At 42.8% G+C, this 21184-nt stretch overlaps 1 protein-coding gene across 2 annotated transcripts; it reads left to right on the top strand.

Annotated features, from left to right (window-relative positions):
- The first annotated feature begins 240 nt into the window (after positions 1-240).
- Positions 241-16191, top strand: APTX (aprataxin). 2 transcript variants are annotated; one of them, XM_015093079.3, is made up of 8 exons: positions 241-819; positions 6234-6370; positions 7690-7736; positions 7971-8273; positions 8876-8935; positions 9738-9964; positions 14926-15029; positions 15908-16191. In XM_015093079.3, the coding sequence occupies exons 1-8, from the start codon at positions 752-754 to the stop codon at positions 16060-16062; spliced, it is 1101 nt and encodes a 366-aa protein (XP_014948565.1). In that variant the 5' UTR covers positions 241-751; the 3' UTR covers positions 16063-16191. The 2 variants fall into 2 exon arrangements, with proteins under 2 accessions (XP_014948565.1, XP_004004199.1); XM_004004150.4 differs by having other exon boundaries at positions 241-299.
- Positions 16192-21184: the final 4993 nt, after the last annotated feature.

A 21184-nucleotide genomic window follows, 5' to 3' on the forward strand; every position in this document is an offset into this window, starting at 1 on the left:
AGTGTATCCCAATTCAGAGATTAAGAGGTGGTGACTGGGGAGCGGCTCTCGGATAGAGGGGAACTGAGAGAACTCGTCGTTTTTTGGTTAACTGCCAGGAACCAAACTTGGACTTTTGCCCAGTTCGGAACCAAATGGGGCGGGCACTTCCCCATCCGGGCATCTAGCGAGATCCTCAGTCAGTCTTCCGACAGGCACTGGAAACGTCACAGGTTGCGCCCCAGTTTGTCTTGCAACGTCATCCCTCAGCGCCGGAAGTGAAGGAGTAACGTGAGCTTGTTGGCCTCAGCCATCTGGAGGTAAGGCGGTTGTCGGCCTACCTCGTCTCCTGCCGTATTGAGAGCCGTGAGTGTGGGCATCGAGTCCACCTCTACCCCAGAGTAATGTTCCCTGAATAACGCTCTCACGGCTCTTTCCCGGCAGGCAAGCAGGCGTTGCTCCATCCTCGGGCTCTAAGGCCCAGGGCTGCCCATTTCCCTCCTGCCGTGTTTCAGCGGCTGGCGGCGCTCGTGTTGGTCTCCACTGCACTTCGCGTTGGTTCACCTATGCGCCTGACACCTGAACCTAGCTTAGTCAGAGCACAAGCAGAAAAAAGATTAGAGAGTGGGCACTGTCTGACCCAAGGAGGCTTCGCAGCCTGTCAGGAGCGACTTTGTTTTCTCCAGAAACGCTCCTTGAGAAGAATTTGAGGGCCCTTCACAGCATCCACAGCTGGCCTTGTAGGAAGACCAGAAGAATCAAGCCTTTTCTCATGCAGACCAATGATAGCGGTTCAACAAATCAAGGCTATAATTTCCATGTGGAATTAATGTGGTCCAGGTTTGGAGCCTTTTGAGAATTTGATATATATCGGGAGCCATTAGAACACAGAGGACAGGACTACTCTGTTCAGGGAGACAGAACATTTGTGCCCTGTCACCTTCGCTGCAAGCAGTGTTGTCGGATGATCTTTTAACATTTCCTTATAGCGCCTATTCTTCACTATTAACGAGAGTGGTAATGATGTTGAATGCTGTTTTTTTGCCAGGTGCCGAACTTTTTACATCTTAATTTAGCCCTTGTGACAACAGTGTGGTGTAGAGCCATAATTAATATTGTTTTCCAGCTGAAGAAGTCTTAGTTTAAATAACTGGCCTCAAATTATGCAGTGAGTAGTGGTGGAGGGAAGATTTGAACGTGAGCAGTTGGATTTCAGAGGTCTGGATGTTGTCCACTAATTTATATTGATTGTCTTTAGCTGATTCTCAACTGCCCAGACACCTTACTTTGTTGTTATCTGCTATTTTAGGGAGAAAATTGAGTTCATCCGATGTGCTTTCCCTCAAATTTCTACCCTTGCTTTCTTTTCATACACTCGTCAAAGTTGATACCACCTATCTATACCTTTCCTTCAATATCAGAGGATGATCTGTCTCTTGATCAAAACAAATTTCTTTATCTTTGCTTCTGACCTTTCTTTTATGTTTTCACCTATGAAACCGGGGCTTTCATTTGTCTTTTCTTCCCTTGTCTGTGTCCCAGTCATGTATAAACAAGGTCAGGTTATTCAGATCCCTGCTCCTTATCCCCCAAGCCAGAAAGAAAAAGTTCCTGGTGATCCATCTTTCTTTAGCTCACATACAGTAACTCTCTTCTCCTTATCCAGACTTTTTGAAGAGTATTGTGAATTCTGTATCCAATTCCTCACCTCTCATTCCTTTCTGCGATCTAGCTTTCAGATCTGTTATTCCCCTAAAATTTTATACAGTAGTCACTAGTGACTTATTATCAAACCAAATATACGTTCTTTAATCATTACGCTTCCCTAGTGGCTCAGACACTAAAGAATGTGCCTGCAGTGCAGGAAACCAGGGTTCGATCACTGGGTTGGGAAGATCCCTTGGAGAAGGGAATGGCAACCCATTTCAGTATTCTTGCTTGGAGAATTCCATGGACAGGGGAGGCTGGTGGGTCACAATAGGGTCACAAAGAGTCGAACATGACTGAGCGACTGACACTTCCGATCATTACTGGATCCTTTTGCTGCAAACGTGGTGATACTTTTTACTCTTTACTCCTTTGCTTTTCACGACAGTACACTAAGCTGATTTATTCAACAAACATTTATTGTGATATACAGATGAACATGTCAAAGTGCCTCCTTCCCTTGAAGAGCTTACATTTTAGCTTTTTTTCCCCCCGAGTGTTTCCCTCACCAGTAATTTCTCCTGTGGATAGTCCTCCCTCCTTGTCTAAAATGTTGGGTGTTTCCAAGGCTTGTGACTTTGGCCCACTATTCTTTTTATGCTGTACACAATTCTTGAATGAGCACGTCAACTAGCATGGCTTTAACTCCTTCCTGTATGCTCCCAAATTAAAGTGTCAGCTTAGACCTCTGCTGAGTTTCATTCTTACCTCTGGCTACCCTGCTGGATACCTCTGCTTGCTAGTCCCACAGACTGTTCAAATATTGTCTTCTCTGTACTTAATCTTAGCACATCCATCACTGTCTTGTTGATTTTACCCTCTAAGTAGTTCTTAAATCTGTGTTCTTTTTTTGTCTGTATTAATGTCCTACTTTGAACCTTCTTTCACCTGAAATATGATGGCCTTCTAACTGGTTTCCCTGTCTCTAGATCAATTCCCTGCATAACTATTCTTTAACTACCTACCATCCTGCCCCAAGTGATCCTTGAAAACAAATCTGAGTCAAAGTCCTGCTTAATAATATTTAAAGATCTGTCATTTCATTCACCCTATCTTTTCTTTCATTAAGCAAATATTTATTGTTTACTAAATTGCAAAATCCATTAGAGCTTCTAAAGTTTGAGCTTCTCAGCCCATCACCCAGGGCTTTGCTTCATCTGGACCTGCCTGCATCTCCAGCCTCTTATTGACCTCATACTTTAGGTTGCAGCAACCCTGAACTGCTTCTTCATGCGTGTACACTGTCCTGTTCCTTTTGACTGGAATCTTCTCTTTGATTCCTTCCTCCACTTCCTGCTCCTCAGCTAATTAGGCTGCCCACTTTCACCTAACTAACCAGTTCATATATAAGTCTCAATTTAGGCCCATCTCTTATAGGAAACCTTCCTTGACACCTTTCTCCAAGGCTAGGTTGGGTATTCCAGCTTTGTGCTCCCACAACACCTTTTGCATGCTGCTGCTGCTGCTAAGTTGCTTCAGTCATGTCCGACTCTGTGCGACCCCATAGATGGCAGCCCACCAGGCTCCCCCATCCCTGGGATTCTCCAGGCAAGAACACTGGAGTGGGTTGCCATTTCCTTCTCCAATGCATGAAAGTGAAAAGTGAAAGTGAAGACGCTCAGTCATGTCCAACTCTTAGCAACCCCATGGACTGCAGCCTACCAGGCTCCTCCATCCATGGGATTTTCCAAGCAAGAGTACTGGAGTGGGTTGCCATTGCCTTCTCTGACCCTTTGCATGGACCAGTCATTATACTTTTCACATTTGTTGCATTTGTTTTTGAATCTCTGTCCTCCCCAAGACTCTGAGCATCTCGAAGGCAGGTATGATGTATTATGCCTGCATCATACAGTACGATGAGGCTTTTGCTGTCATAGAGCTGGCAGTTTATGGGGTTTTACTGGATGGGTTATATTGACAGTTCAGGAACAGCCATCTTTCTGTGCGCCCCATATTCTAAAATACTTCATTCCTAGAAGTTGAAACTGTAGGCTGAAATGGACCAAGATACTGCTTAAGGTTAGTTATATAAGCATTGTGTCGTCACTGCTTCAGCCTCTCAAGGAGTAGTAAATGGGAGCATTATAACGTCAGAACTTTAGGGAGACTGAAGCACCTGAGTGTGTGTGTAGGGCAGGAGGAGGAGTTCCTCTTATCCTGCAAAAGTTAGCCGTGCTCTCAGCTGCCCATTGGATTCCCTCCTGTCCTTGCTCTTCAGGTATTCTCTCTCCAGGCTCCTTTTATTATTCCTGCGAGTCATCAGTCACCACATGACTTATTTCCCAATGCTTAATGAAAACATGCTTCATTGTTCCTTCTTCAGTTTCCATCAAGTGCAAACAGATCCCTCTGAGCACATAGCATTTAAAAGTGGGGTTTGCCTGTAGCACCATCATCACTTGATGCTCTGGGTGAAGGATTTTAGATTTACAGCTGACTCTTCATGCTCGCGCATCAGCTTCTTCACAGAGGAGCTGCCTCTTAGACCTAACACTGGCCCACATTGTATTAACAGCCTGCTGATGATCGCTGACTCTAGATTTCTCCACTCCAGCCTGCCTACACACAGTGTCATTTCACCTTGCTGTGCAACTCAGACCCTGGCGGTGGTCTCCTATGGATTGTTAAATCTCATGGCCTAGTTACTGTTCTTTCAACACCTTTGCCTTTTTTTGGTGATTCTCTGGGGCAGTTCCTCTGGGTCAGCCAGCTAAGGTCTGCTGCTCACCCCTCACCCGTGGCTTGTCACTATTGAAATCTGTACTGTCACTTGTGCTTTTTGAAATGGAATGTCCACTCCCCCTCCTTTTCTTCCTTGTCGGTCCCCTTGGCTCTTGACCTTTTCAACTGCACAGTTTCCAAAGCCTTCCCTGACTAATCCAGTTCTGTGACTGCGTGTCCTCAGCCCTCATTTGCTCACTCTGACTCGCATTATCCCATCTTTGTAAATAGTAATGAAACTCCAATGTTTAAAAATATGGTTTCTTTTCCCTTCCCTTTGGATACAAAGCTTGTGCAGAGGGGCTGATTAAGTGCTGCCTTGCCTGCAAGAGGCATTTTTCGGATAGAGGACATAAGAGGCTTGAGCACTGGTAAGCTTCTGGAACTGAGGGAAGCGTCCCAGAGATCTAGTCCTGTCCCTCTCAGTTCCGTGCTCTGCCTCCCTGGGTGATCTCATCCTCTTCTTTCACCCTAAATTCTATGACATATTGATGTCTCGCAAATATATACATTCAATTAAAGGCAAATATTTCCTTTCTGTGTCAGAGCTGGTCATAATTACAGCTTTAACAACCTTTGCTTTTATAAGCCTCTCATTTTTTCTCTTCCTTGAAACACTTTCAGGTTTACTTGAAACTATGTCTCCCGAATTGCAATTCCTGACTCCAAATAAAACACTTGGTAGTCTCAAAAAAAAGTTATCCCCCAAGTCCTGTCCCCTCTTTGAGCTTTATACTGTATATCCCTATATACTGTAGATCCCTATCTAGCATCTTCCACAGACAACTTAATCTAATTGTGTTTCAATCTGAAATCATCCTTTCTTCACTTATCTTTTATCTCCAAATTAGGTCTTCTGTGTATTCCTCATTTTGGTTAATGAATATTTCCAAATTAAACGTCTTGGTTGGTGTCTCCCTTGTTATTCCCAAGTGCAGTCAGGAGTAAGTCACCTTCACAGTTTTTCCTGGCTTTTTCCTCGTCATCCTCTTTGTTCAGGCCTCTTCCCTCTCCCAGATTTCTTCTCTTCCTCTTCTACTGATAACTCTGTGTGACCATGAAAGTTCTTTTACAAAAGTATCAGCGCCTATACTAGTGTCAGTGCAAGTTGTGTATTGAATAAAGGTGCTGTAATCACACTTTAGCAATAGTAGGTTTGTATATTTATTATGACAATCTTCTGGCAGATGGCAGTACAATGTATTGTTCCAACATCTGTATGTTATGACAGTTAAGGACTAGAAACCTTGATGCCTGTGGAGAACATCCTCTGTTCTTATGTCCTCAGTTCTCTGTCAGGCAAACTGCTTGTCCTTTAAAACCAAGTGTAAATATACCCTCCTCATGAAGCCTTTTTTTGATACTCCCTACAGGACTCAGTCATTCCTTTCCAAGGGCTAAGGCCATATGGCTACTTCCTTATAGTAGGCATTGCATTATGTTGTAATAATTGGTATATGAGTCTGCCCCGTTGTACTCTAGGTTCCTGAAGGGGGACAGTGTTTCATCATTCTTTAATCCTCAGCAGGTAGCTTAATGTCCAGCATGTAGAGTATATCAATAAACATAACAAATATTTGATTGCATAACATGATTCAGGCACAGAAGTAAATATTTTACCCACTTTATCTTCTTTAATCCTCACGACACTTTCATGAGTCCTGTTATTATCACATTTTATAGGTGAGGAAATTCAGACTAGGGAGGTGAAGCCACTTGCCTTGAGAATGAGCAGCTGGTAAATGCCATATGTGGCGGTGCTGGGGTGTGGCCCTGGAGGACATGTACTAGTTTTTCCAGGGCTTCTCTTGTGTTTTGTCACTCAGAATAATGATGCGGGTGTGCTGGTTGGTGAGACAGGACAACCGGCACCAGCGAATCAAACTTCCACATTTGGAAACAGTCATGGTTGGGCGCAGCCCAGAGACCAAGATCGCCGACAAGAAGTGTTCTCGACAGCAAGGTAATTGGTCACAGGATTGTGGAGATTATTGTGTTTGGTTCCTTCAGATAGTGATAATCAAAGGTGCACTTTTCCTGAATGCTACTGATGAAAACCTTTTCTGTGCCAAATCAAAACTCAGCAACTGAGCTCTTTTGGCTGATGACAGGGCTCTGTGCACTCCTGATTCCATCCTCTGAAAGTGGGTTCATATTCAGTGTTGGGAGCAGGCAGGTTCCATCCTGTACTATGGGATGGTAGAGCTGAGTCCTTGCTCTGCTTTGCCCAGGGACGTTCCTCGTTGGGCGGGGAGACAGCTGACTTCTGGGATTTCCAGGTTGAAACCATGTCTGAGAAGTGATGGTTTCATCCTTTACACTTTGCCATACACAGAGGGAGCTATCTTTAAAAGATGATGGCACCTGGCTCTTGGAATGTCTTTTCTGGAATTTAATGAAAGTCCTTAGGAAGAATCTTTACCGTGTCCCTCTTTTTTTTTTTTTTTTAACCTGTAAACTCCAGACGTGCTCACTGCTACCAGGTCTCCCCCTGCAGTGTGTTCCCCATGACAGGGATTCTTGAGACTTGGAGCCTGCAGCAGTGATTCTAGTTTTCCCCACATGTTAATATAAATGGGCAAAAGATACCGCTTCTTGCTCTCTGTCCCCCTTGTCACAACAGCAGCTGTAGGGGTGTGTATGTCAGCCCATCCACTGCCTGTCCTCCCTGGAGAGAAGCTAGGATGTCTCTCCTTTGCTCCCTGTCTCTTGCCAGAATTTTTTTGTTCACGTATCTGAACCCAAATGTTTGGTGTTACTTCTTCCCACACATGCTCAGACTGTTCTGTCCCAGCAGTCCTCTTTCTAGAATAATCTCTGCAGTCCTCCTACCCAAGGCCAGCTGAACTTCAGTTTCCCAGGAATGTATTGTTTACCTCTTTCTCTGTTGAAGGTTTCTGATCATGTCATGTAATAGGAGAAGTCTGATTTGATCCTGAGCTATAAGAGCTTGTGAGGAAATTGGGTTCCATTCCCTGATTTCAGAGCCCATGACCCTGAGTGGGTCATGGGCTCTGAATTAGGGAGACTTGTGAGGATTCAGTGACTCTGCCTTATAGAGATACTAGCAGTGCTTGAGGGAGCATGTACACTTTTGGGTACAGTATGGAAGGACCTGGAGCCCTAGTCCCCTGAATAATGAATGATTTTGCTTATGGGTCTTTGAGGAAACCCTTGTCACATTGCTTCCTAGAGGGAGGCTTCATTGTCTTGTAGGGATAATAGGAGCAAGTTTCTGGTTCTTCATGGCATTTGGGTTTACCTTTTTTCAATCTCTTTCAGTACAGTTGAAAGCAGAGTGTAACAAAGGATATGTCAAGGTAAAGCAGGTATGTCTATTTGTATCTTGGATTTCCATGTTCTACTTGATGATTGTCTTACTCTGTTGACTTTAGTGTGTCTGTGCCAGCCAATAAAGGCTCCTTGGTCATGTGTGGAAGTGACAGAATTACAGAAGTGAATATTAAGCATAGTACTGGGCATGTAGCAAGTGGTGAACATAGGAGTAGCTGTATTACTAATGATGTTACTGCTTTTATAATTATTTTCTGATTATTCCATAGGTAGGGGTCAATCCCACCAGCATTGACTCAGTCATAATTGGGAAGGACCAGGAGGTGAAGCTGCAGCCTGGCCAGGTCCTCTACCTGGTGAATGAACTTTATCCGTATATTATAGAGTTTGAGGAAGAGGCAAAGAGTCCTGGCCTGGGGACACACAGGAAGAGAAAGAGGTCAGGCAATAGTGATCCTACAGAAAGGGGTGCTTCCCCGGAAGCTGAGCCCAGCACAGGACTGGAACCTGGGAGCAATCCTCACCAGCGCTCTGTGCCTCCAAAGAAGGAGAAAGATGCATCCGCCAAAAAGGTGAGGGAAGAGGGCTGGATAGGTGGCATGGAGAGTACATAAAATGTAATGTTGCTTAATTGTTTTGTACGCAGTCAAGCCCAGACACGCGTGAAGGATTATGATGATGAGAGAGTCACTTGTTTGTGTCACCAGTCACTGGGATGAATATCCCTTTGTGTACTTTGCTCTTGAATTCCTGAGGTAGGCCACTCGAAGGTAGGGTGATAATGGCAGTGTGCTTCACATTGAGCTACTAAAATAGGTCAGTCATCTGTCTCTCTACAAGGTTAACGTTGCAACACTGTTCATAGATCCCGTGATTCACATCCTGATGTCAAAGTGGAAAATTAGGCTGTAGATGAAGTGGAAGAGGGGAAAGAAGATGCAATTCACTCTGGTGTGTCCAGCTTCTGTCTAGACATGCAGCTCTGAATATGGGAAGAGAATGGGAATAGCTTGTGGTTTATAAAGGAAAAGACTGAAGTAAAGAGATTAATTTAATTCTTAAAGACTGACCTTATTTCCAAGTTTGGTTGGACTTTGCTGACATCCAGTGTTAACTAATGCCAAGTTTAGCCATCTTGTTTGCAGTTTACACTGTCTTTTTTTGTTTGTTTTAGGAATCCTTGGGCCACTGGAGTCAAGGCTTGAAGATTTCTATGGAGGACCCCAAAATGCAGGTCAGAATAAAATTTTGGCATCAAAATACTTTTCACATTGTAAATGATCACTCCACAGAGGTCATAGCTACAAATGAAATCAAAGGAGATCAGTCCTTCTGAATGAGATTTGTTTTATTAGGCTATTTTGTGAGATCAAGTGGCTTTTCTCATTGTTACAACTGGAATTCTTTAGAGAGAAAGCCAAGTTTTTCAAATGAGTATCTTCTCTGCATTGTTCCTCCTAAACTTCTGGGCGCTATTATGGGATGTTGCGTTAAACTTAGTGTGGTCCCTTTCGACAAAGTGTCAGTTACTGTGTGGTGACTGTAGTTATGGCTGCCCTGGGATTAATAGCCATCATCCTGGGAGGGGTCTGAGTTCTTAAATTACATCCTGGGATGACAGGGGGCAAGATCTGATAGGGCTTCTTGGAACACATGTGTGTGAGTCGTGTGGTCTGCTGGGCTAGAGTGAAGAAGAGTGCATTTGAATTCAGACCTGGGGGCTTTGCATCAGTTTCTCAGCAGCTGTTTTGCAGTGTGCCTCTTTTCTGTGCTCTGTGTGTTGTGGTGGCTGAAAATACAAACAGGAGTCGGCTAGGTCTGTGTTGGCATTCTAGACTTCCCGCTTGGTGACTATGTGACCTGGCACATGACACAGCTTATCTGAGTCCCTGTGCTCTCATCTGTCAACATTGGGATCCTAAGACCCTCTTCACAGAATCGTGGCAGGAATTAAGTACGTTAGTGAACCTGACCGTACTGGCACACACAAGATGTCCAATTGACGTCTGTTTCCTTCTCTTGTGCCCCTCTGCTAGGTTTACAAAGATGAGCAGGTGGTGGTGATAAAGGATAAATACCCCAAGGCTCGTTTCCACTGGCTGGTCCTACCTTGGGCCTCCATTTCCAGTCTGAAGGCTGTGACCAGAGAACATCTTGAGCTCCTCAGACACATGCACGCTGTTGGGGAAAAAGTGATTGCTGACTTTGCTGGGTCCAGCAAACTCCGCTTCCGATTGGGCTACCATGCCATTCCCAGCATGAGGTAAACCTTGTGGGGAGTGCTGGTGTGTTCTGTTTCCATCTCAGCGGACAAATGAATTCAGCCTGGGTCTGCTGAGTGTGCTGGTCACCCCGAGGTTCAGGGGATTGGGTGGGGTGTTTCCAAGGCAGGTGGGCTGAAACTTGAATGCTTTTGCCTGACTTGCTTGCAACCCTGGAGTTCCTACTTCTGCTTATAATTTGATAACATACACTTCTTTGTTCTTCTCAAATGTAAACTCTGAGAGCCTAACTTACAAACCAGATGAAGCAGCTTTATTACCTTCAGTGAAGAACTGTCACCTGATGGTAATAAAGTGACTTTTATCAGATTTTTCAGAAGTATCAATAACCTCTAAATGATTAGGGACTGTTGCTTTGAAGGAGACGAGCATCACTGACTTCTTTCATGACAGCTTAGATCTCAGATTTAAGATAAAATGAGGAAAAAAGTGTAGAGACTGTTATCCTTTGGTTCATACCTGGAAGGGTTCAGGAAGGAATGATTGATACTTTTCAAAGAATGCAAGCAAGGCAGAGCTCCAATTCTTTTGAGTTAAGCAACAAGATAAGAGGACTAATGGAATTTCTGAGTTTTTATTTTGGGGTGTTTTTCTGGGGGTGGGGTGTAAAATATACATAATATAAAATTTACTATTTTGACAGTTCAGTTGCATTAAGTAAATTCACATTGTTGTGCAACCATCACCACCATCTATTTCTAGAACTTTTTTTCATCTTCCTCATCTACCCCTCAGATCCCTTTCCCCCAGCCCCTGGCAACCACCATCCTACTTTCTGTTTTCATGAACTTGACTACCCTTCACTTTCACTTCAGGTACCTCATGTAAATGGAATTATATAGTATCCATTGTTTTGTGGCTGGCTTGTTTCACTTAGGATAGTGTCATCAAGGTTCATCCATACTGTAACATGTGTTAATTTCTTTTGTTTTATTTAACCACCCAACATTCTTTACATTTTATTAGGTGGATAATTGTGACTTAGGTTACTGGCCACTTTAACACATGAAATTTTTGTGCTACATTTTTTCCCCATCCATACTCTTTATTTTAAATTGAGGCATAATTTACATCCAATAAAATGCACAGTAAGATCTGTAGTTTAATCAGTCTTGACAAATGTATATGCCATGGAACTATGACTGTGATCAAGATAAAGAACACAGAACTTTTCAGTCATCTCCCAGGAAGTTCTTTTGTGCTCCTTTTCCTTTAATCCTCCCCTTAACCTCCAAGTGCTGTTCTCGTTTTTTTCGGCATAGATTAGTTTTGTCTGTTCCAGAACGTCGTATAAATGAAATCACACAATGTCTACTCTTTTCCTGTCTGGCTTTTTTTGGTCAGTGTAATAGATTTTGAGATTCATGCATGTTGTTGTGTGTATCATGGATATACTTCATTTTTTTGTTCTTGTGTAAATACCTAGAAGTGAAATTGCTAGATCTCGGGGTGGAAATATGTTGTATCTCATTTAGAAAATATTCTTAAATTGTTAAAACCTTATTCACGACTATAGGGCATGATCCTATTCCCCTAGTGCTGCGTACCTCATGATGACAGCCCTTGACCACAGAACCTTTTTCACATAGCAGTCGTACTACTGCTAAGTCGCTTCAGTCGTGTCGGACTCTGTGCGACCCCATAGACGGCAGCCCATGAGGCTCCCCTGTCCCTGGGATTCTCCAGGCAAGAACACTGGAGTGGGTTGCCATTTCCTTCTCCAACGCATGAAAGTGAAAAGTGAAAGTGAAGTCGCTCGTTCGTGTCCCACTCTTAGCGACCCCATGGACTGCGGCCCACCAGGCTCCTCCGCCCATGGGATTTTCCAGGCAAGAGTGCTGGAGTGGGGTGCCATTGCCTTCTCCTCAGTCGTGCTGTCCACACCCCTTTCATATAATGGGTGCTAAGGAGAATGCTAAAGGCAAGAGCTGTGACTGGTGTGAGTGGGAAGCAAAATGAGCAGTAAGTTGTCAGGCACATATCCTTTTATGATCACTCTTTAGAAGTTTGAATAAGTTAAACCTAGGAAGGAAAAAGTAGCAAATATTTTCTATTGTAAAAGCAATATATTTTCAACTTAGAAAATATAAAATTAAGTATGAAGCAGAACAGAGATCTTCCATAATATCACCACTAATTAACTCTAGACCTTATTCAAATTTCAGCCATTATTCTTTCCATTTTTTTTCTGCTCCAGGATCCCACATTGCATTTATTTGTTGTCTTGCCTTAGTCTCCGTCATTTGTGACAATTCCTCCTTCTGTTCTGGTTTTCATGACCTTGACACTTTCGATGAGGGCTGGCTAGTTGTTTTATGGGATGGCTCTCAATTATAGTTTGTTTGATGTTTTTTCATGATTAGATTGAGGGTTTTTTTTGGTTGTTTTTTTTTTTTGCCAAAATACCCCAGAAATGATACTGTGTCTTCTCAGTGCATCATATCAAGGAGTGCATGATGTTGATTGAGATAGTTTGTTGCTCCTGATGTTCACCTTGATCACTTTATTAAGGTGGTATCTGCCAAGTTTTTCTACTCAAAGTTGCTATTTTTCCCTTGTAATTGATCAGTATCTTGGGGGGAGATGTTCTAAGATTATGCTACTAAATTTTTTTCTCCTCAGACTTTTCGCCCAGTGATTTTAGCATCTACTGGTGGATCTTGCCTGCAACAGTTATTATTGTAGTGTTTACTTCATGGTAACTTTATGTTTCCCTAATTCCTTCTAATTTATTAATCAGAATTTTCTGTGTGGAAGAGTTGTCCTTTCCCCGCACTATGTATTTATTCAATACATGTATGGACTGATGGATATTTATTTTATTATATAGGTTTTGATTTAATCTGTCTCTGTTTAGTTTCTTGCTCATATTGTTCCAGCCTTGATCATTGGAAATTCCTTTAGGTTGGTTCCCGTATCACTTTGACATGCCCCAAACATTTTTTGAGCACATCCTTTTTTTCTGGCCCCTTAACTTTTTGTAACAAGGTATTCTATGCTTATCTTATATTTCTCCTGTTCTAGCTCTGGAATGAACCACTTCTCCAAAGAGCCATAGTTCCTTTTATTGGAGAATGACATAAACCAAGACTAGATCACGAGGTTTCTATAGAGAGAAATGGTTGGTTCCAGAGTGTCTTTGCTTCTAGGTTCTCTCAGCAGATGGAACTAGGAAATAGATGCATGAATCCAACCCACACAGATACATACACCTCTCTATTTATTTCTCTGTTTACCTACCTACCTGTGCATGTGTATGAAAAATGTGAGTTCATGCTGATACTTCTGATCCAGTCCTGTTCCACAGGTTCATTCTTGTCTTCCCCTTTCCTTTTTTGTGATTTCTTTCTCCAGTAGTGAGAAATTTGGCTCTCATTAGCTACAGTTAATTCACCTATGTATTCATTCCCAGTTTAAATATAAAATAGTTGCAGAATTGCTTATCCACACTCACGTGAGAAAGACATTTACTAGCTAGAGTACAGTATTTGTATAGCGTTCTTTTTATCTTTACAGAATCAAGTCAAAATACTGTTTTCCAAACTTAATTAGGTTAGTTACTTTCTTCTTGACCTCCTTCAGTGTGGTTCCCTTTTTATTTGTAATACAGTTAGGTTTATTTGTTACTGCTTGTATTCCATTTTAAATTCCCACAAGGTACTGGTTGGTTTTGATGATTTATTGGGGGAATGTGAAATATTACTGATTCTGAGTCAAAGCTTTACAGAAAGTCATCCTTCTTGGTTTAATAAGTCCTAGAGAGAACTGTTGGTTTTCTACCTCAAACCTGTTTTTCCCTTAAGCTTCTTCATCCCGGCAAGTGGCACCTCCCCAAACCCACATCTAATCCATTAATTGTTCCTGTTGGTTCTGTTCCAAAATATATTTAAAATTGGATTGCTTCTTGTCATCTCCACCTGTATAGCTCCTGTCTGAAACATGATTATTTTTGGTTTGAACTGCTGTGGCAGCCTCCTAACTTCTCTCTATATCCATCCTTACCCTTCCTACAGTCCTTTTCCACACAGTAGCCAGAGTAATTTTTTAAAGTATCAAGCAGATGATAGCACCTGTGTGTGTGCCAAGTCACTTCAGTTGTGTCCGACTCTATGCAACCTTATGGACTGTAGCCTACCAGGCTCCTCTGTCCATGGGATTCTCCAGGCAAGAATACTGGAGTGAAAGATCCTCTAGGGGATCTTTCTGACCCAGGGGTCGAACCCACATCTCTTATGTCTCCTGCCATTGGCAGGCGGGTTCTTTACTACTAGCACCACCTAGGAAGCCCAGATAATGGCACTCCCCTGGTTAAAGTCTTTCAGTGGTTCCGCAGTATAATCTGAATAAAATTCAAACCTTCTGTCAACCTGTAAGACCCGTTATGATCCAGCTCCTCCCTAGCGCTTGCTCCTTGCTTCCAGCCACTCCGGCCGTTATTTTCTTTCTGCCACTCAGTTGCACCAAGCTCTTTTTCATACCAGGGCCTTCACACGTGGTCTCTCCACTCCCTGAAACTCTCTTTCAGATCTTTGCTTTCTCAAATCTCTGCCTGGGAGAGGTTTTCTGTGAATGTCCTAGCTACTTGAAGAGACAGCTTCTACCCCCTAGGCACTCTATCCCATCTCCCTGTTTTGTTTTTTCTTAGCATTGTTGCAGTAACATTTTGAATTTTCATTGTTTATTTGTTTACTTATTAATTATTTATCTCCCTTCATTACAGTGTACAAGGACATAGGCCTTTCCCATTTTGTTCACTGCTAAATTCCCGGTGCTAGAACAATGCTTGGCCCTAGTAGGTACTTCATGAGCAGTAAATATTCTTAAGTGAATAGATGAATGAATGGAGTTAAGTGGAAACACTGTCAGTATTTTGCATACTCTTCCTTTTTGTCATTGTGATTAAGCTAGCTTTGATGGTAAATCTTTGTTTCCTCTCAACTAGCCATGTACACCTCCATGTGATCAGCCAGGATTTTGATTCTCCTTGCCTTAAAAACAAAAAACACTGGAATTCTTTCAATACTGAATACTTCCTTGAATCACAAGGTAAACAATATTGTTTAATTTTTACATTTGTTTTAATTTCTCAGCTGTTCTTATACTTGATTCAGTTGTTTCCCTAAATAATGACTTGGCTTCGAAAACTCACATACAACTTTGTATGGCCTATACAGAGAATCCCATTAACAGAAACTGGATTATTTGGATTTTAGTAGGATTACCACTTTGCTGTGAGCAGCCTTCTTGGGGGACGTAGAATGCTGTTATGTCAGAGTCAGAAAAAATTCAATGGGGGGCTTAAAAGGTTGTGCAGAGAATTATTGGAGTTCATGGATCTGAAAGCTCTAAACAGTTTTTTCTTTCTTTTGCTAGCAGCTGGGAGGAGCTTGGTGGCTGCCTTCTGTCAAGAGTGGCTGCTTAATAGGGGAAGCCTGTCTATATGTAGAAAGGAAGAATTTTCCATTGTGTGTACTGTGGAACTTAAGTATGCTGGAATGTTAATGATGACCGTGGGCTAACTAGTGATAAAGCCCTGTGATAATAAGCCTTTGACATAGTAGCATGGATTGCTTAGAATGTATCCTAAAGGAATGTAATTATCTCAGAAATAGGTTGCTCAGGGAACTCCCTGGTGGTCTAGTGGTTAGAACTCCATGCTTCACTGCTGAGGGCCCGGGTTCAGTCCCTGGTTGGGGAACTAAGATCTCACAAGCTGTGTGGTGCTGCCAAAAAATCAAATAAATGAAACCCATTGCTCAGATATAGAATCTGACCAAGCATATTTTCCCAACAGTTAATGTAACCTCAAGTTTACTCGATTTAAGGATACTTGGCATATTTGGAATCAGGTTTTCCTTTTTTAAAAAAATTTTTGTATCTTGGCTTTCCAGAGTATCTGGACTCTGAACATTTTTCCCTTTCAGCTGTGATTGAGATGGTGCAAGAGGCTGGCAGAGTGACCGTCCGAGATGGGATGCCCGAGCTCCTGAAGCTGCCCCTCCGTTGTCACGAGTGCCAGCAGCTGCTGCCTTCCATCCCTCAGCTGAAGGAGCATCTCAGGAAGCACTGGTCCAAGTGATTCTGGGGAGCCTGACCTTCTGCAGCACGTGTACCTGATTGTTTAGAGCATATTCCTGGCACCTGTTCTGGATTGCATGTGAACTTTTATTTCTTGAATTAAAACATGTGTTTTTTCTTTTTTTACAAAGCTTGTTGTATTTCTGAGTGGCTACAATATGGCGTGACCTGAAATAGTTAAGGAATTAGGAATTTGGGTCTGTCATGGGTGTGTTCTTTGCTGAGGGTGGCCATCTCCAGGAGTCACGTCAGGTCTGACTAATGGGGGGCAAGGCCTTGTTCCAACTGACCAAACACAGGATACGGAAGCAGAGAGCTGCTTATAAAGTCCTGTTCTTTACATTTATTCTCTCTCCTCAGAGGTAGGTGGTGCCATTTTATCAGACCAGACATAATGATTTCTTGTTTACCCCGAAGGCACTGATTGTTCTCTGATCCTAATCTGGTCTGTAATAGTCTCTCTCTTTCCCTCTTTCACAGGGGAGACTTTATTTCTTCTGTCCCCATTCGTTCCTTTCCATCATCTAGATGCTGCTTTCTCAGGAAGCTTGTCTTATCAGTTCTCCTTCACTCTGAGCAAACAGGCTGGTGACAGGTGCAGGGATGGAATTTTCTTCTAATGTCAGGATGGTAAGGAAATACTCAGCAATATGTTTGTTCCATTTCAGCGGTCAAGTCTTCTTGGTTGGCCTGCTTGGATCTGTTGTCTGATTAGGTAATTGAAAACTATCAGGAATTCAGCTAATAGTCACAGTCAGTCAGTTCTGATGCACAAAAAAGTAGTTGTTGAATGAAAAAATTGCATAGAACCTCATGGTTTCACTTTTCCCTCAGAACAGATTTGGGTGGAACAGTTAGATTAAGTTGACTATTGGTTAACATCAGAACTAAAGGTGAAGGGAAATCTAAAACATTATTTTTGATCAGTTGTTGATCTATTTGGTGATGTGACTTTTTTGCTCTTGTTTGTAAAACAACAACCACCCCCCTCCCCCCCCCCAAATCTTAACAATAACTTGTCTCTGAAGAGAGGAAAACATCAATCCATGGAGACCGCATTTGACCTTGGTTTCTTTCACAAATAAACAAGATGCCATAGTGGTTTTTGGGTGAGTATGAGTATAATTATAATTAATTGTAATTAATGATTACAGCAGCTAACACTTGTCCAATTTCTTTGTTTCTGGTATTATGCTAAGTACCTTTATCCAAATCTTCTCACGGAGTTTAACTCTTGGGTAGGACCTATTGTTATGCCCCTTTAAAGGATGAAGATCTAAGTATCTATAAAAGATCCTGGGCTCCATGGTTGGTCTTGATTCTAGTGCACAGAACTCATTACATTCCTCCTCAACTGAACAGTAAAATGTAGTACTAACCAGCAGGTGTCATAGGCCTGCAGGGGCCTTGGGTCTGTGCTGATCAAAACTTTCCATGGCTTTTGTTGATTTCTATGAGGCCGGTCAGTTCCTTTGAAGCCCTGTTTGTCCAACATTCTTCATTTATGTCCTCTGTTCCTCTTGCGCTCCAGGAGTGTAGTCCTTACCTAGTCAGCCCAACTTATCCTTGGTTGCTTCTGTCTGGCTCAGCTCTGGACCTTTGAGCCTGTGCAGTTGTCCTCTCCTGCACTGATGCTTCCTTACCTTGTGGCCCATGGCCTTCTCCCCTGACTCAGCTATGGAAGGGATGTGGCTTCATAGCTTTTCCTTCAGCATCATCAGGTTATTAGGCACTGTAATGCTTGTTGGTTAAGAACAGACTCTGGATTCGGATCTGGATCCCAAACCTGGCTCAGGTACTCAGAGTTGAGGGATCTTAGGCAAGTGACTTACTTTCTCTGAACTTCAGGGTGTTAAGGATTAAATAAAGTAATCCATGTAGAAGACTTAGCATAATATCTGGCACAGAGAAGGTAACTGGAAGCCTCTGCTTTTATTTTGTTGAGGGGAGCGGTGGGGGTGGGGAAGGGGTTCGCTTGATCTAGCCCCGTCTCTACATCTGAAGCCTTTAAGCCCAGAGAAACTGTTTGTAAAGGTATAGAATATACCTTCTGTGGACTCCTGAGATCACAATTACTAGTTTCTTTTTTTTTTTAATTAATATTTGGGTTTTACCCCAGAAGTATTGGATCACAGTCCCCTGGGCCTAGGGATCTATACTACATAACAAACATTTAAACTCATAATAAAGTTTGAGAACCAGAGTATAAAGAGCCCTTGGCTTCAAAGTATATTCCATGTCTGAAGCTTCCAGATTAGGCTGTGCCCTCCCAGGACACAAACTGCATTTTCCAGTGGGCTTTCTGGGCCAGTTGTGGGCCTTGCTTCCCTCTGCAGGGTCAGTATTATTTCAGGATCCGGGAAGTCCTTGGGCATTAGATGAGGGAGAGTGACTGGCTGTAGTGACCAGCCCTCCCTTTCTGCAGGGGTTGGAGGGAGCCCCTCTGGCCTGGGGGGGCCAGGTTGAGATGATGACTGCTCCTCTTCAGTGGCTCTCACTCCCTTCTTTCTGCCCAGAGGTCAGTCCTGGAGGCTTGGCTTGGAACCTTGATGAATGTAGCTAGCTGGAGACTCAGAGCATTTATATTTTTCCTCTTCTGAGTTTGTCTCTTTGATATCCAGGGGCAAATAGTCCCTTCAAGGACCAGACCATACTTGGGATGATCATTAAGAGTCTCTACAAGTTCAGGGACATCTCTTGGAGCTTGGCATCTAGATGCCCATCACATACGTTGGATATGGCTAGGTTTCAGAGATTCAGGGCTCATCTGTGACAGAACTGGCCTAATTGTGTCTCTCTGTTCCAGTAATACCTACTTGGAGACTTCCACAGAGCTCTTCCATAGATTAGATTAAAAAAAAAAAAAGATAGGGAGTTCCCTGGTGGTCCAGTGGTTAGGACCCTGCGCTTTCACTGTGGCAGCCCTCCCCAGGATAATGTATACATACACATTTTATATAAATTAATAGAGTTTATAAAATTCCTGAAGCGCTTCCACAGACTCCCTAGAGGTGGTGAAAAGGGTCACCACCATGTGTCTGAGATTTCAGGAGGCATCTGGGATGGCTGTGGAGGGCGGGCCAGACCCCATCTCTAGGAGGTTTCTGGGATACTCCCTTGGGCGTCAGTGCTCCTCCCTCAGCCCTTTGGTGCATGCATGTCCTGGGGGCCTCTGGCCAGAGATGGAATTGGGGCCCAGGAGCTGCTGGCTCAGTTTAGCCACCACGCTCCTTCAGGAGTCCTGGGAAACGGAAGTTCTCAGTGGGTCTGAGGGGTTTGGAAACCTTGGCTGCCAGGCTCATCATAAACTGTCTAAAACTGAATGTACTTTTCCACAATCAATGTCCAAGGGAAACTGTACTGATCCTCTGCACAAATAGATCCGCTGCATCGTGATTGTATCTGAAGACAGTGGAAGTGGCAGTATTTATGTACAGTCTGTCAACAGTACAAACTGTACTGAAGACCTAGTACAGCTTGTAGCAGCTTGTGCTGTTGAAACCAAGGCAGAGATTGCACTGGTCCCAGCCAGTGCATTTAGAATTAAGGGAACATTTAACTAAACTTCAGACAAAGTGCCCAGTGAACTTTAAAAAATAAAGATATTGCAGAAGCATACAATTTAATTTTCTACCTAATCAATAATGTTAGCATATCAGTATTAAAATCAAGATGAGAACATCTGGTAAACTGCAACCAAGGAGAGACTGTGTCTCAGTATAACATGTGAGGTATGATGAAGGAAAATTGGAAGTGAGGTGACCACCTCTAAATTCTCTTTTCAGCCAGGCTACTTGGTGAGCTTGAATAATAGCTCTTTTAGAAGAACAAATATAAATAATGACTTGTAAGGGCCAGAAAAAGGATGCAAAATATTGAGGTGTATAAGTCCCATGTCATTCCCTCCCCCAGGTGGGCTGTTGTTGATAATATCACTAGAAAAAAAATACCTTTCTTTGCCTATTTAACCCAGATTTATCATTGCATTACAGTTGGGTGGAGTCTTCTCAAGGTACAGGGCATACTGGCATGAAAAAAATAGACCAAAAGCACGTAAGTCACATTTGTGATGCCAGATCTTAGTATTTTCTCCCTTAGGAATGTTCTCTTTTATTTTGATCTTATTATAGCCAGACAAGGCAGAAGTTTTGTTAAAATAAAGCCATTGAATGTGGATGGATCCTTACTAGTCAAGAAGTCACGTTTATAATGAGTTCTTCTGTTGCTGTACAAGTGTTATGCCCGTCTCGAAATCTCCCAATGAACACCAGGGAGCCGATATCCGATGCAAAAGCAAGAGAGTTTTTATTACCAAGCTCGAGCTGGGGCGCCCACTGTTACTGACGCAGCGGCTAAGGAAAGGAGCTGCGAACTCTGGGTTATATTGCTTATATAGGGTATTCTCGCACGAAAAATTCGAAAAACGGGAGTTTCCGGGTTGGGAGACGTCTAATTGGTTACCTTCTGTGGAAGGGTTAGGTGTTGGGTTCTGATTGGTTTTCTTATTTCCACGGTAAATCATTACTTCCAAGGTAAATCACAAAGGTAAATCATTACTTCCAAGGTAAATCACAAAGGTAAATCATTACTTCCAAGGTAAGTCACAAATTCTTGAACTTAAAGTCAGGAGGTTTAAACTAAGGGCTGATTAGCTCGCGCACAGTGGGGCAAGTTTAGGCACTATCCAAAGTCTAAGTCTGTTTGCCTGGTACCTTTGCAAAATGGAGCTCTTTTACAAGATGGAGTAGCTTAGGCTCTTCACAAGAAGGTAGGTAAGATATGACAGAGCCGAACTGGAACGTGAAACTGAGCAAGTGAATGTCTTACATGAGTGTGAAGAATAGGCCTTAAACCAATTTAAGTCGCAACCTGAGGAAAGGGCTCTCAAAGTCCTTTAGCCTCTATGAAATGGAGTAATCTATTATTCGTATCTTAATTTTTTTTTTTTTTTTTAAAGCAAACAAGCTATCACCAAGGAATGAGCTTTGGGTCTTAGAGTCTCATAATGATTAGGGTTCTGATGCTTTCAATTCAGGGAGGGGCTGGTAAGGGAGCATTATGTAAGCAATTATCAAATGATTCATCAAATCAGTGACATCCTCAAATGCCTGTTAATTCCTCTG

This window comes from Ovis aries, chromosome 2 (genome assembly GCF_016772045.2).
Source record: "Ovis aries strain OAR_USU_Benz2616 breed Rambouillet chromosome 2, ARS-UI_Ramb_v3.0, whole genome shotgun sequence".
NCBI lineage: Eukaryota > Metazoa > Chordata > Mammalia > Artiodactyla > Bovidae > Ovis > Ovis aries.